The sequence below is a fragment of the Plasmodium relictum genome (assembly GCF_900005765.1).
Source record: "Plasmodium relictum strain SGS1 genome assembly, chromosome: 9".
NCBI lineage: Eukaryota > Apicomplexa > Aconoidasida > Haemosporida > Plasmodiidae > Plasmodium > Plasmodium relictum.
In genome coordinates, this window is record NC_041687.1 from 1,063,507 (window position 1) to 1,080,197 (window position 16,691).

Consider the following 16,691-nt stretch of genomic DNA (forward strand, 5'->3'; position numbering starts at 1 on the left):
AACTAGAAGTATAATATAAAATTATTTTATTTTTTTTTTTTTCAGGTTTCAGTTGATGCAACACCTTTTTATGCTATTTTTCAGAGTTGAAATTTTATTTACTTTTTAAGTAAAAATAGGGAAATATAACAATCTCATTTCAAATAAAGAAAAAAACAATCTTTTACTATAATAGGAAGTTATTTCATCAGTAAATCGTTTTATATATATAAATTAAAAATTTTTTCCTTATATGTGCAAATTATGTTTTTTATTGTATGAACAATTAAGAATTTTTAAAAGAATTGTTGCGAGCATTAACAGAAATAAATAAAAAAAAACATGCATATGCAAAATAACTTTCTGATTATAATTTTCACTTATTGTTCAATTTTGTATAAGAAAAAAAAATTTTTTTTTTTTTTTATATTGTTAATAATTTATTTTGAATAGCAAAATTGAGAGTGATTGATAAATAATCTTTTAAAACTTTATCTATTATTATAGTACATTATTTTTTTTAAAAAAAAAAAAAAAAAAAAAAAGATAAAAAATATAGTATCCAGAGAATATATATTAAAAAATTAAAATATTTTTATTTTATTTTATATTAACTGAAAAGAAAAGATTTCTTTAAAGTTATTAAGGTAAAAAAAACATATAAAAAAAAACTAAAAAAATAAAAAGAAAATTTAATAATTATAAATTTATATTTATATTTATAATTATGATATTGTTTTAATTTTTTCAGACAAGTATTAAAACAGTTTCTTAAAGGATCAAAATGTGTTGCTGTATTTGTGGTTTCCTATTTTTAGCATTAGTTGCTGTAATTGTTTTGTTAATTATAAAAGGAATTATAAAATTATCTTAAAAATGCATGGAAATATAAAAAAGGCAAATATTTATATGAAATCAATTTCTTCATTTCTTTCCATAGAGCAAATTTATATAAGCTTATCATATTTTTAATTTTACAAAGAACTATTATGTGAATAAATTTTTTTTTTCTCAAACATTATAAAAATAGAAGATATATTTATCTCTTTAAACATAATTTGGAAATAGACCAAAAAAATATTAAATAGCTTTTATAAAATATTTAGAATCACAAAAAAAATATTATATCACATGGAATTGTTTTTTTTTTTTTTGTAGAATTCATTTTTTTAGCAACTTTATTATATATTTTTGTGCTATATTTTTCTTTATCCTATTCATTATTATTTTATTTTAACTTATATATATATATTTTAATTATTTGCATTTTAATAAAGATAATTCTATTAAAAGAAGGCTTACGTATAATTTATGTAGCAAATTTATATTATTAAAAAATTTAAACATTTTTTTAAAAAGAAAAATTAGTAATAAAGTTTTAAGAATATAGAAAAAAATAAAATAAAATATTAATAAATATTTAAGTAAAATTTTTATTAATTTTTAAACAATTTTAATTATTCGAATTTAGAGATCAGCATGAATTATTAGCATAACTTTATTTTGTAGAAAGAATGAAATTAAAAAAAATTTTATAGAAAAGTAAAAACTCCTTTTAATACAATTATTTATAATTTTTTTTTTTTTTTATATGCATATAGAAAAAAGTTCTGTTAACATTATTAAATTTTTTTTTTTATTATTTAAATAAAAAGCACTGCAAAATCTGAAAATTATGAACTATATTTTTTTATCCATATAATTTGTGTTTGAATATAAAAATATTTTATTTTAAATTTCACCATAAATTTTTTTATAAAATTTAAATGGTATAACTGTGAGCAGAAAAATTCAAAATTCTTTTTTTGTTTTGTATAAAGGAAATATATAAGTTGTTTTTTACTTAAAACTAAAAACAACATAAAACTATTAAATATTTTTTTTTAATTTATTTGTTAAAAAAATTACAATGAAATACGATTGAATACATCTGAAATAAAAGTATATTTAATAAACAAACATAAAAAAAATATATAATAGAAAATAATATTGAAGAATTAACTTTTACATTAAAATGAAAACAAACACATTTGAAACAAAAGCAAAGAGTAATAAAAAGAGGAATATTATAAGAGCAAAAAAATATAAAATAAATTTACCTCCAGATTCCAATAATAGATATGAAAATATTTTAAATTATTATAAAAATGAAAAAAAAACAAACAAATTTATTGATAAAAGAAAAAATAAAAGTTTTTTTAAAAATAGAAAATATGAAAAAAATATTTTTAATTTAAATGATGACGTCTCTTTAAAAGATAATCATTTAAGTACAAATGATATACATTCAGAAAATGTTAATTATGCCAATTCAGAAATTAATGATGGGAAGTTAAAGGATAATTCAAACTACATGAAGAAAAGTAATATAAAAAATTTAATACAAGAGAGAATAGAGCAAAAAGAATTAAAGAAAATAAAAAAATACGAAATAAAAGAAAAATTACGTAAAATAGATGAGAATTTTGAAGATATTAAAAAAAGAATTCTTTGTTTAAATAACAAAAGTGATCATATAAAAAATGGACATTCAGAAAATATAGAAAAAAAATCAAATGATATTTTACATAAATCAGAAGAACGAAAAAAACCTTTAGAAAAGGAAAAAGAAAATTATGATGAAAATAATATTAATGCATATATAAAGAACAAAGAAGATCAATTAAAATATTCAAATAATAAATATATGGAAAAAAGAATTCACAAAATTGAAAAGGAAGAAAATAAAAAGGACTTTGAGAATTTAAAAAAAAATGAGAAAAGGATAAATATTAATGAATATAAAAAAAGAAAAGTGCAAAATAAGGAAGAAGAAGAGGAGAAAAAAGAAGAAAAAGTAGAGGAAGAGGAAGAGAAAAAAGAAGAGGAAGAGAAAAAAGAAGAGGAAGAGAAAAAAGAAGAGGAAGAGAAAAAAGAAGAGGAAGAGAAAAAAGAAGAGGAGGAAGAAGAGGAAGAGAAAAAAGAAGAGGAGGAAGAAGTAGAAGAGGAAGAAGAGAAAAGAGAAGAAAAGGAAGAAAAAGAAAAACAAGAAAATAAAGAGGAAGGAGAAAAAGAAGATAAAAATGAAGATACTGAGAAATATAAATATGAAGAAGGAAGTGCAACAAAGAATTATAAAGAAGAAAAAAAAGAGAAAGAGGATGGAAAAATAAAGGATAATAAATACTTCAAATATAAAAAACAATTACAAGTGAATGAATTGTTTAATAATAAAAATAATAATGATGATTTACATATGTATGATAATCAGAATGATATGAATAAAGAATCAAGCTTATTTTCTGAAGAAAAAAAAGAATTGAAAGATTCACATGATTATGATTCTGTTTATTATTTTTCTGATGAAAGCGATAATGAAATTATAAATGATATATTTAAAAAAGAATTGTTGATAACTAAAAAAGAAGCAAAAAATATATCAAGAGATAAAATAGAAAAAATATTAGGGAAATTTTTGAGTGATTATAATAAGAATATTTGTAACTATTTTTTTAATGATTTAGATGAAGAAACGAATAACTTACCTATATATATATCTATACAAAATAAAGAATATGAACTGAAAGACATTATACATTTGCTAGATTCTCACAGCTTTAGCTCACAAAAAAAATTATTATATAGAATATACTATATAAATATATTTAACAATAAAAATAAAGAGAACTTGTTTCTTTCGTTCTTTTTTTTTTCTCTAATGGATTACTTCATACTAAATATATACAAATGTTTAAAATATAATTTGAAATTATTAGATTTAATTAGAAATTATAAAGATATAATTTTAGATTTTTCTCGCGAAATAAAAATAGAGTTACATTTATATATTTCCTTTTTATTATTAATTCTTTTTTGTAAAACTCAAAAAAAAATTAAAACAAGTGAATTTTATAAGAATAAAAAAAAAATTTTAGAAGATTATATAGAATTAAATAAATACAACCAAGACAAGGAATATAATGTTAAAGTATATTCACGAATATTGAAAAGTGTTGAACTATTTAATTGCATATTTGAAAAAGAAAGTGAAACTCATAATATATCATATATTCACTTTTCTATTATTTTTTTAACATTAACCATATACCCAATAAATAAGTATAATGTTATTTTTTCTAATAATCAAAATGATTCCATGAATACTATGAATAATGATTATTTATTAAATATAAATAAAAACAATGTAGGAGATGAGAAAATTTTGAATAAATGTCTTAATTTGAAAGAGAATGATTATGCGGAGTATGATGAAAAGCATCCTTTCATTACTTATATTATTGAATTAATTGAATTTATGTTTTTTAATTATTTTTACTCATATAATACCAACTTAGCTCATGTAAACGTTTTTCAAAATTATGACTATTTATTTAATGATGCCACATATTTTAATATTAATAATATTGAAGAATGTATAAAAAATATTGAAAAAAATTTTTCATATAAATGCTTTGAAAATGAAGTAAGCAATATTGGAGATGAAGAAAAAGAAGAAATGAAAAGGGAAAAGGAAATAATAAATCACCTAGGGATATTTAATAAAAAAAAAGTATTAAAGAACGCAGTTATTTTATTAAACATTTATAATATAGTTATAGAAAATAGTAAAAAATACAGTCAGAGTTTTTTTTATTTATCATTTAAAATTTTAAATACCCTTCTATATAATATTATATATGAAAAGAAAAAAAAAAATGAAAGTATAGAGAAGGAAGAGAAATGCGATATAAAAAAAAAAAAATACAAGAAGAATAAAAATTATTTATATAACCTATCCTTTTTTACTTTAAGAAATTTAATTTTCTTTTTAAAAATATTTATAGATAATGAAATTAATATTTACATTTTAATAAATCATATAATTATTCCATGTTTATTCTATTTGTATATTAATTTTCTAAATTTTACAATCAAATTTAATATAAAAATTGATTTTATAAAGACAATTAATAAATTTAAAAGTGTGAGTACTACAGAAGATTTATTTGAAAGTAATGATTTTATCAAATGCAAAAATAATCAAAAATATTTTATGTTGTTATTATATTTATATAAATTAATTCAGTATTCTCACATTTACGATATTAAGCCAATAATATACAAAGATAATAGTCGAAATATTATATCGTTATTTACTCCAAAATATGTCAACAATAAAAATCAAAAAGATTTCATGTTTATGCATAACAACCAAACAAAGTTGGCAGAAATGAAATCTTTAAAAAAAAAGATGAAACAACAAAAAAAATTAGATTACAATGAAGTAATATATGAGAATTACATATTACTTATAAGAGAGATCTTTTTATTCCTTTTATTTATTTTTTTTATTTTTGATAGTTTATATATTCCTATGTTTTTGCATTATTTATATTTATTTTGATATGAGAAGATATATACACATATATTTGTATGTTTTATTCTTATTTATTTAATTTATTAATTTTTTTTTTTTTTTTTTCAGTTAAGGAAGGAAAATAGTTTTATAATAAGCTTAAAAGCAAAAGAAGAATATGAAAGAAAAAGAAGAAATAAGGAAAGATATAAAAAAGTAAAATCGATAGCACAGCAAGATGTTGAAGAATATAATAAAATGAAAACTTACACCCATTAAAAGGAAAAAGAATTTAAAAAGCATTTTTAAGTATATTAAATAATTAAAATATTCACTTTTTTTTTATTTTTTATATTTTTATTACTTAGATTAATTTTTTAATTATTTTCATATCCACGAGATTTAATAATAAATATTAAGTCTGTTTTAGTAAACTTTAAATTTTAAAATAAAAAAAATAAAAAAATTAAACATATATGCATATATATTTGCTTAATTAATTATATGCAATATTAAAATTAACAATAAATGGAGATTTTTAATACATTTAAAAAAGTAAAACAAATTACAACTTTAATCATTGACATAATAAAATTTTGTTTTTGTCTAATACGAATAAATTTAAAGGAAAATAAAAATATGATGCAAATTTATAATAAAAATTCTTAGGAATAAAAAAAAAAAAAAAAAATGTTATATTTAATAATATAATTTTTAATAATTGAAGTGATATTTTTTAACTAATTATTCTGTTATTATATTTTATATGCTCACTTTTAAAAAATTGTATCATATACATATATATTTTATAATTTTTTTTTTTTTTTTTTTTTTAAATCATCTTTTAAAGTGATTTTTTCTTATATATATACATACTTTTCAAAAATATTTTTATTAATTTGTCAAAATAATTTTTATTTTTTTTTTGGTGATTCAAAATTGAAATCTTCGTTAATCATATTACGTATGTCTTTTAATTTTAATCCACACCATTCATATTTATTTATATAACTTGATGTATAATGTTTTTCATATATTTTATTTTGCATAGAAATGTGATCATATAAATTATTTATATTAGTTCTAATTTTTATTATACTAGAAATATTTTCTTTTATATCCTCATAAAATGTATTTGAAATTAAGTCCCTCCAACCTCTTCTTTTTAGTAATCCCAAACTTTCTCTTTCTTCTTTCTTAGGAATCATGTAATACATATATAATTCACTACAACCTGTTAAAAGATAAAAAAAAAAATATTCATATGACATTCCAAGTTATTTATTTATTCTGTTTATTTCTTTTTTTTTCTTTTTTCTTTTAATTTTTGAAAACATACCTATAATGCGCTCACAAGATTCCTCCAAAATGGATTCACAATTTTTGATAGAAGTGCATGGACAATTATTGGATAACTCAGTAGTTTTTCCTATATTTTCTTTTTGAATATTTTTTAAATTTATATCATAATGAATAAAATAATTATCCGTATCATAATGCATGTTTAAACACATATATTTATATGAACATAGTAATAAATAGCACTGTCTTGGAAATATGTCAATATCACTAAAAATTATATATAAAAACTTATAAGAGTTTTTATTATTATCTTTATTTTCATTTACTTCATTATTTTTTTTACTATTTCTATATATGTTATCACCATTAATCTCTTTAATATCATTAGTAATTTTATTGGTATCATCATGGATATTACTAACGTCATTGGAAGAACTGTTTAACAATGAAGCGCATTTTTTGTTGAAATTTAAAAAAAAAGTAGAAGGATATTGATATGCTGCAAAATTACTAAAATAATCATCTTCTGGATTTTTATTATAATCCTGAATTTGATCTAGTTTATCATAGAAACTAATTTTTTTCTTTTTCTTTTGCTTATCTATTTCCTTAATTTCATTAATTACATTTTTTTGAATTACATGTTCCTTATGGTTAGATGGATTCATTAATTCATTGTATACAATTTTATTTTCAGAGCATATATTATTATTTAAAAATGCTTCTAAAATAACTCTTGGCAAAAATGCACATAAAATATAGTAAGTTGATTTTGCACTTAAAAATGGATGAGCCCAAATCGATTTTATGTTCAGTTCAGATGTATTTAAATATTCGATTAAGCAGCCACATATTATTTTTGATATATGAATTGAATTACCATCAACAGCTGTAGCAAATGAATTAGTATTTAAAGTAATTATAATTCCTGAAAAATCATCTAATAATATATCATCATAACTATTTTGTATATTTTCTAATAGTCTTTTGTCTAATTCCAATAACTGAAAAGGTAAATTTCTATTTCTAATATCATTTTTTTTATTAATTAAATTTTCTACATAGCTCCAATTAATTAACATTTTTTCATGTAAAAAATGACGATGCCTATATATATTTGAATATTTAAAAAAATTTAAACTACTACTTAAAATTACATCAATTTTCTTTTCTTTTATTTTAATTTCTGTTATTACCTCTTTTAATTTTTTATATCTTAATTCTTCATTTTTTATTTTTTTGTATTTTATATAATTTTCTTCTTCATTATTATTTGCTGTTAAATCATTTATAAGATTATGTATGAACGTGCTCTTAGAATTTTTTTTTTGATTCTTAGTATTATTATCTACATTGTCATTTGTGTAGTTTTTCACTTTATCATTAGTGTTATTATTTATAATATAATTTTCTCCTTTATCATTTATTTCATCCTTGTTATCATTACATTTATTTTCACTAATGTCTTCGGTTTTAAGATCTTCGTTATTTTCATTCTGATTCATTTTTTCAAATAAATTCAAAAATTTTTTATGTTCTTTTTCTAAAACATCCTTAGTGCTATCACTTAAGTAATTTAAATTGTCGTAGCACTTGTTTTTTTCATATTTTTTTTCAATTTTTCTTTTTCTTTTTAATGGATTTTTATCATTTTTTTTTTCATTTTCCCCTTCAAAATTATCATGTAAGTAATTTATCTCATTATTTATAAAATTACTCTTTTCCTCTGAAATGAATGATAATTCGTTCTCATCAATAACTGTCTCACAGTTATTTATATCATAATCTCTTTTTTTATCTATTTCACTTATATTATCACTTTTAATATCATTGCTTTTATAATAATTTAAGTTAATATCATTTACTGTATTACTGTAGTTTTCTAATATGTTTATTCCCTCAATATCATTTTTATTTTCATTTTTATTTATATCTGTTTCAATTTTTGCATTAAAAGATTTTGTTTGTTCTTCATCTACAATCTCTTCTTTTGGTATTCCATTTTCATTTTTATTGTTTAATTTGATATTTTTTTCTTCTTTTTTTGAGTTTTCCTTTTTTAACTTTATTTCATTTTTGTAGTCATTAATTATATTTACAATTTTTTTTTTTTTTTGAATAAGTAGCTTTAAATCATTAGGAATATTAATAGGCAAATGCTCTATTTTAAGATTCAAATTATACCTTTTAAAAAACTCGTTTGTTTCATTAATTAATTTTTTTCTTTGATCAATTGCAAAATCAGGGAGTTTTAATCTCAAATCATTCATATAATTTTCATTTTTAATATCACTCATTTCAATCTCATTAGTCATTTTGTCGTTTTTTTTTACACTTTTATTTGTTTCACTATCATAATTTCTATTTTTTTTAATACTATTTTCAAAATTTAAATTTTTCATATCATTTTCCTCTTCGACATGGTTTGCATTAATTGATACATCGTTTTTGTTATTGGATTCTTTTACTTTAATATTATTTTTAATTGGACTTTTTATATAGTTGTGTGAATTTGAATTCGAATTGTGCTTATTTGGTGAATATTTGTGTATTTCATCTAAATCATTCTTCATTATTTTATTATTACTATTATCATGATTATCGTTACTTTTGATTTTATTATTATCACTATCATGGATTTCATAACCATTATAATTATTATCATTATTTAAATTTGTTTCTTCATTATTTTTATCCTCTTTAATATCCAATAATTCTTCACTTGAAGTTATATCTTCTTTGTTGCTTGCACCATTCTTTATATACTCAAGTTTATGTTGATTTTGTTCATTTCTAATGCTTTTATTTAAAGTATTGTTTTCTTTGTTTGATTTATGTGATTTATGGTTGCAACTATCATTTTCGTTGATTTTTTCATCTGAAATTTTATAAATATTATTATCAAAAAGTTCATTTCCTTTAATTTTATTATTATGTTTAACAATATATTTGTTTACAGTATGATCAAATGTTTTTTGATTTTTATTTAATTTATTTTTACTTAAGTTACTATTAAATTTCTCATTGTGCTCCTGTTCTTTATCATATTTTCCTATAATATTGTTTTCACTTCTTTCATCATTATTATCAATTTGATCTTTCTTATTTTCATCACTACTATCTTTTTCAATAGATGTATTTATGCTTTTATTGAAATTATCATATCTCTTTTCTTTTTTTTCATTTTTCTCTATTAAACTTTTAAAAATTTCATCAATTCTATTTACCTTTCTATCATTTTCATTGTTTTTTAAAATATTTAAATTATCTTTATCATTAATTATTTTATTATTCATTTTTTGTTTTTTTGATTTCTTTTTTTCACTCATTCCTTTTAATTTCTTTCTTGTGTTACTATCTACTTTTGCAGTGGAGTCTTTTTCATCTTCTTTATATTCCTCATAATCATTAGTATTATTCTTTATTTTTTCGCTCATATTATTTTTTTTTGCATCAATTAAATTATATCTTTTTCCCTTTTTTATACTTTCTGTTGGCCCGTATTTTTTATTAAATTCGTTATTTGATTTTTTTTCAAATATATTTAAGTTTTTTTCTTTGCCATTAAGCATGTAATCATCTAATGTTTTGTTTTTTTTTTCTTTCTGCTCTTTACTATTTGATATGAAATCACATATGTTGGGAGTATTTGAAGAATTTATATTTAAGGTATTACTATCTTTCTTTAAATGTTTTTTGTTTGCATAATTCATATCACAATTCTTTTTAATTTTAATGTAATTATCAATTAAATAAACATTTTCTTTATTGTGTAATTTTATTAATTTTCTTTTTTTATTAGAATTTTTATCATTATTCTGATCTAAACATTTATCATCATTTTTTATAATAATCTGTTTATAACTATTTGAATCTTCATTTACTTTTTTGTTATCATTATGGAAACAATTTAACACATCTTTATCCTTTTCTTTCGTATATTTATTAAGTTTATTATTCTCTATTAAATTTAATTTTTTTTCTTTAATATTATCTTTATTCAAAATTGCAAAAACATCCTTTACTTTTTTTTTAAAATAGTTTTCCATTATTATATGTTAATAAATTTTTTATTAGGTTTAATTTTTATTATTTGATAAAAATAAAAAATGATAATATTAGCATACTTTTCAATTAAAAAAATTTTTTTAATAAATAAAATTTTTTACAAAATTTTATAACTATTTATATATCTTATTTTTCGTATGATTCATTTACAATACATATATATAAGTGAATATAAAAAAAAAAAAAATATATATATATATATATATGTATGCTTGTTACATGATAAAATTTGTGTAAGAAAAAAATAAAAAATACATTAAAATAAAAAAAAAAAAATAAAATAAGGATAAGTGAAAAAAGATATGAAAAATATATTTATAATTAAAAATTAAAAATACATTTATGGTTATGCAATTTTTAAAGTTTTTTCATAATTAAACTACATATAGTTCTATAAAAAAAAAAAATAAAAAAAAAAATTAAATATGAATCCTTTTTATTTATTTCAAAAAAAAAATTTTAAATAAAAATTAAAATGAAAAACAATTAAAAATAATTGAATATGTGTAATGTAATTTTTAAATATTATTCTTAAAAATACATAAATACAATAAAAAAAAAAAAATCTGAAAATTGTGGTTAAATGTATTTTAAAAGTTCAAGAGTTTTATTCTAGTTTTTTCATTATTATTCTTCGCATTTATATAAACCTTTTTATTGTTCACAATTATGTATTTATAAAAATTTTAATAACAAACAAAATTTTAAGAAATTTGAAAACTCTATTTATTTGTATTAAAAAGAAAAAATGTAAGGATATAAAATATTATTTTAAATTATAAAATAATTTAGATTATAATAAAATTAACCTAATTTAATAATTTTATTAACACTTTTAATACGTATAAAATAATTAAATTATATAAATTAATATTAAATTATTTCTTATTCATTTAATATGTATATAAAAATATAGATACCGTTAAAGATAAAAAAAAAGAAAAGGAAATAATAGAAAAAAAAATTGTGTAATAATTTTTTGAATTTATGTATTCTAATAATAACAGTGATATTTCTTCTATAGGTACTATTATAAAAACTTCTTTCAAAATCTGTATATTTTTTTTTTCAGCATATAATTGCTGTTATTAAATAAAATAAAACAAAATATTTTAAATATTTTTAAAATATATATTTTATATTAAAAAAATAAAATAAGAACTAAATATAATAAATTCTCTTAAAATTATAAAAGTATCATTATCTTCATACATATATATGTATTATCATTTATATGTTTCTCAAATAAATATATATTAATTTTAAGAAATAACATAACATTTTTTTTTTTCTTAGTTATTAAATATATACTTCTTCATATACGAATTAACCTATAAAGTATTGTAAACATATATAAATCATATTTCATTTCATAAATATATTTCTTTTCATTAAAAATTATTTTGAAAGTGTATATAAAAAATTGTAATTAATTTAGTTTTACTATACGTATGATAATTTTTTCTTTTTTTTTCTTTTTTCTTTTGTTTATATATTTATTTATTTGTTCACTGAATGTATTATTAGTATTCCATTTAAAAACAAAAATAAATAAATAAAATATATAATTCTTCAAAATGCTTTAAAAAAAATATATATAATATGTTTATTTCAAGTTATATTTAATAAAAAAAAATTGAAAGAAAACATTGAATAAATCATCTATTCTAAAATAAAAATTTTTAAATATGTTAATAAAATAAATTTTAATAGAAAAAAATAATATAAATTAAATAAGACAATACATATAAGGAATTACAGCATAAAAAGAAAAAAAAAAAAAAATAAATAAATAAATAATTTTACTATAAATATACTGTTTTACATCTCGTCTGTTTCATTGAATAAAAAGTTATTAAAAATATATATATTAAGTATTTTTTATATTATAATAGACTAAAAAAAGGAAATACTTTGATATATGGAACTAATTAAAAAAAAAAAAGAATGAGGAAAAAGAATTCGTAGATCAAAATTTTTTTTAGATCAATTGCATTTTATTTTTTCTAATAATTTTTTCAGGATTTTGTTTATTTTTATAATTTTTTTTTTTTTTTGTTTTGTGAAAAATAAATAGTGCATTAATAATTTTTATACAAAAAATTTTTCAATAGTATGTTAAAAATGAAAATTATATATAATAAAAAAAGAAGAAAAAAAATATTTAAAAAAAAAAAATAAAAAGTATAATGTTCCTTAAAATATCAAGTAAATTTTGTTGAAAAATAATGGAAAAAAAATTAATGAAAACGTTTACAATTCTAGAATAAATTGAAATATAAACAAGAAAATTTAAAAAAAATTGCTGATTATAATTTATTTTTTCTTTGCTTAAAATTATTGGGATAAATATATTTTATTGTCTTTTATAAGGAGAACGAATTTTTTTTTAATTCATATATACTTGTATATATATATTATATATAAGTTTATATATAATGGATTTAGTTAAAGAAAATAGAAGAAAAAGGGAATAAAAAAGAAAAAGATGAATATTCTAAAAAAAAAAAATGAGAACTCTAAAAAGAAGAGAAATTTATATTATAAAAAATCTTCAAAATTTATAGGATTTTTATATAAATTTGTGAAATGGTATAGAATGGAAGAAGCATTTGGCCCCATACAGGCATATAAATATTCTTCAGTGATCATATTTTTAATATTTTTATTTTTATTTAATCTGATCGTTGGTATTTTAGTATTATTAATAAGTACTCAATATATAGAATGCAGAATTCCATATGAATATAAAAGCCAATCATATACAAAATATTCAATTGTTAGAGTAACTCCAGAACATTGTAAGGGTATAGGTAGCATGAAAGAACTTATAGGAACAATAAATGTTCATTATGAAATTCATGGATTACAACAAAATCATTACAGATTTGTAAGTAGCTTTAAAAAAGAACAATTAAGTGGACAAGTATTTTTAAAAAAAGAAGATGTTAGTGAATGCCATCCTTTTATTACATTTTCAGAAGGTGGAGTAAACAAAATACTACATCCCTGTGGTATATTCCCATGGAACGTTTTTAGTGACAGTTATATTTTTTATGATAAAGAACCAGATGAATCCCCATATCCTTCCCCTATACCAATAAAACAAAAAGTAGAAGATATAACAATAAAATATTATAGAAAATTTTTTAAAAATCCATCTAGTGATATTATTAATTCTAATAAAGAAAAAGTATATTTTTGGATGGACGAAGAATTACAATCTAAATCTTTACAGGAAAATAAAGAAACTAATGAAAAATTAGTTATTTTACCTCAAACCTTAAAATATGATGAAGCTGGAAAAGCTATAGAAAATAGTCATTTTATAAATTGGATGATTCCATCAGCACTTAATTATATTAAACGTTTATATGCTAAAATAGATGGGCCATTAGTGTTTCCTTTCTATATTTATATTGAAAATAGATTAAAAATTAATGACACTAAGATAGTTGTTATTTCTAATTCTACTCCTTATCCTGGAACTACTTTTATTGGATTCCTTTTTATTGTAATATCTCTTATTGCTTTTATTTTATCCATTCTATACCTAATAAGAATGAGGAAATATCAATTTACATAAGATAATTATATGCACATCTTATACCCAAATATTCATATATATATATATATATATACTCAATATAATGTGGAAAATAGAAAATATATAGTTATTAAATAATTGATATAAGGAACTTTAAAAAAGTAAAAAATGTTATAGAAGTGCTTAAAAAAAAGTGCTTTGTACTAAAAAATATGTATATATACATAACTTCATTCTTGTTTTTTCTAGTTTAAATATTAATTTTATTTTTTTAATTGTCAATACTAATTATTTATTTTTTTTTTTTTTTGAATTATTTTTTATGTCATTAAAATTTAATATTATAATTGATTTATACTAAATAAAATATTATGAAATTTTAAAAAAATAATTCTTTTTTAATTATATATTTAGAATTTTTCTAGTTTAAGCAATCACAATTTTTTTTTTTTTTCAGTATACAACTTTTTTAAAAAAAAATATTCATATTTATACTTTTATAATAAAATATTTTTAAAATAAATCTAATAAGAACGTTATATTTCTGAAAGAACAAACTTTTTTGTTTTTAATTTATTGAAAGGCAATTTAAAGTACCAAAAATTAAAGTATAAAAATATATATATATATATATATATATATATATATATATATATATATATATATATATATATGCTGTTACATTAACGACTTTAATATTTTTTTCTTTTTAATTATAAGAATTATTGATATTACATTATGTATTTCCATGATATTTTTATTAATTTCATATTTAAGCATTTTCTCAATTATTTTAATGAACATTTTTAAACTTATTGAAGTAAAAATATTATTCTTTTAAAATATATTTTAGTCTCTCTCTAAAAATACACTTCATTATTATATTAATTATTACAACAAATTCTCTTAAATATTTTCATTTGGATGCTTATGTTTCTTCTATACTTTTGATATTATTTTTTTATTTTTATTTTTTTTTTTTCCATCTACGTGTTTAATTTTCAAAAAAATTTATAAATATTTTTTTTTTTTTTATCTTTGTTTACATGAATTTAATCTTATAATATTTTTACGATACCTTTATTTTGTGTTATTTTTCCATAAAATTTTTAAATATTGATTAGAAAAAAAACAACTAAAAAAGTTTTTTTAATTAAAAGAATATGATAAAAAATAGATGATAAAGTGATAAAACTTTAAATAAATGAGAAAAAAACAATGACTGAATAAAGTAGGAATGACATAATTATATAAATGATTAAATTAAAAAAGAATTTCTCATTTTTTATTACACTTTTGAATTTATAATTTACTCTTTGTTCCTTAATTTGTTAGCTATAATGCTTGTTTAATTGATATATATACATATATATATTGACAATAAATTATTGTTTCTTGTAAAACCTTGCTTATAATGGTTTTTCTTTTTAATAAAAAAAAAAAAAAAGTAAATACTATTTAATATATTATTTTTTTATTTTTGGTCCTTTTTGATATTTAAAACTTTTTATTAAAGAATAAAAAAAAAAAAAAGAGCTAATTTATAAATCTTAATATTATGTTTTTTTTTCTGCATGTTCAATTTAAAGAATTTAAAAAAATATAACAAAATTTATAAGACCTCAAAAAAAAAATAGTGGAAAAATTTAATTATAATAAATATTTTTAAAATAAATCGAAATAAAAATGGATGTGTAAGAATTTATTTATATTTTTGAGTAAATATTTTATCTACACATTATATTACAGAGACTTAAAAAATTTTGTTATATTTAACACATTGCATATTGATTTATTTTTTTCACATACTTCATCATATTTTATAGATGTTCTAAATTATATCATATATTATAATTTTTAAATATTATTAATATTAATTTTTTTATTTTTGATTTTTGTGAAATTTTCTCTAATAGTTAAGATTTTTTCTATTTAAAAAAAAAAAAGTTACATAAGAAACAATACAGCCTAACAACATTTTTATTAAAAAAAATTCGTAAGTGTTAAAACATAAGATTATGTTTTTTTAAAAGTTTTATGTGAATATATTTTTATTTTATCTTTTAATTGGAATATTTTTTTTTTTTTAATTTTTCTTTTAATTATAAAGAATATTCAATGAACTTTTGTTTGATTTTGTTTTTTTTTTTTTTGTTTTTGGTGATTTAACGCTCACTCTAGCATGCAGAAGTTGAAAAAAAACAGAATCATTTTATTTTTTGTTTCTTGTGTATTATCCGTAAAAAAATATAATTTTTTTTTTTCTCTTTAAATATAACAATTAAAAAAAAAAAAAAAAAGAAAAAATTACATAAAAAAACTTAACACTAAACTTAAAAATTTAATTTTATATGAAAAGAGTTTTTTTCTTTTTTTCGAGCCTCTTATTGAGAATTATAAAAAATAAGAGAATAATTAACGGATCCATTTTTTGATTGTAATGCACAAAAAAAGAAATTT

General features: G+C 17.7%; 4 protein-coding genes across 4 annotated transcripts; 3 read left to right on the forward strand and 1 right to left on the reverse strand.

Annotated features, from left to right (window-relative positions):
- Positions 1–763: 763 nt before the first annotated feature.
- On the forward strand, positions 764–853 carry PRELSG_0930500 (conserved Plasmodium protein, unknown function; the record flags this gene model as incomplete). The annotated part of the gene is made up of 1 exon (XM_028676748.1): positions 764–853. One exon carries the CDS (start codon positions 764–766, stop codon positions 851–853), a length of 90 nt encoding a protein of 29 aa, XP_028533206.1.
- Positions 854–1,993: 1,140 nt separating this feature from the next.
- On the forward strand, positions 1,994–5,593 carry PRELSG_0930600 (conserved Plasmodium protein, unknown function; the record flags this gene model as incomplete). The annotated part of the gene is made up of 2 exons (XM_028676749.1): positions 1,994–5,242; positions 5,444–5,593. 2 exons carry the CDS (start codon positions 1,994–1,996, stop codon positions 5,591–5,593), a joined length of 3,399 nt encoding a protein of 1,132 aa, XP_028533207.1.
- A 635-nt stretch (positions 5,594–6,228) lies between these two features.
- Positions 6,229–10,665, reverse strand: PRELSG_0930700 (conserved Plasmodium protein, unknown function; the record flags this gene model as incomplete). Its single annotated transcript, XM_028676750.1, has 2 exons — positions 6,229–6,548; positions 6,654–10,665. 2 exons carry the CDS (start codon positions 10,663–10,665, stop codon positions 6,229–6,231), a joined length of 4,332 nt encoding a protein of 1,443 aa, XP_028533208.1.
- Positions 10,666–13,172: 2,507 nt separating this feature from the next.
- PRELSG_0930800 (LEM3/CDC50 family protein, putative) lies at positions 13,173–14,270 on the forward strand (the record flags this gene model as incomplete). The annotated part of the gene is made up of 1 exon (XM_028676751.1): positions 13,173–14,270. One exon carries the CDS (start codon positions 13,173–13,175, stop codon positions 14,268–14,270), a length of 1,098 nt encoding a protein of 365 aa, XP_028533209.1.
- Positions 14,271–16,691: the final 2,421 nt, after the last annotated feature.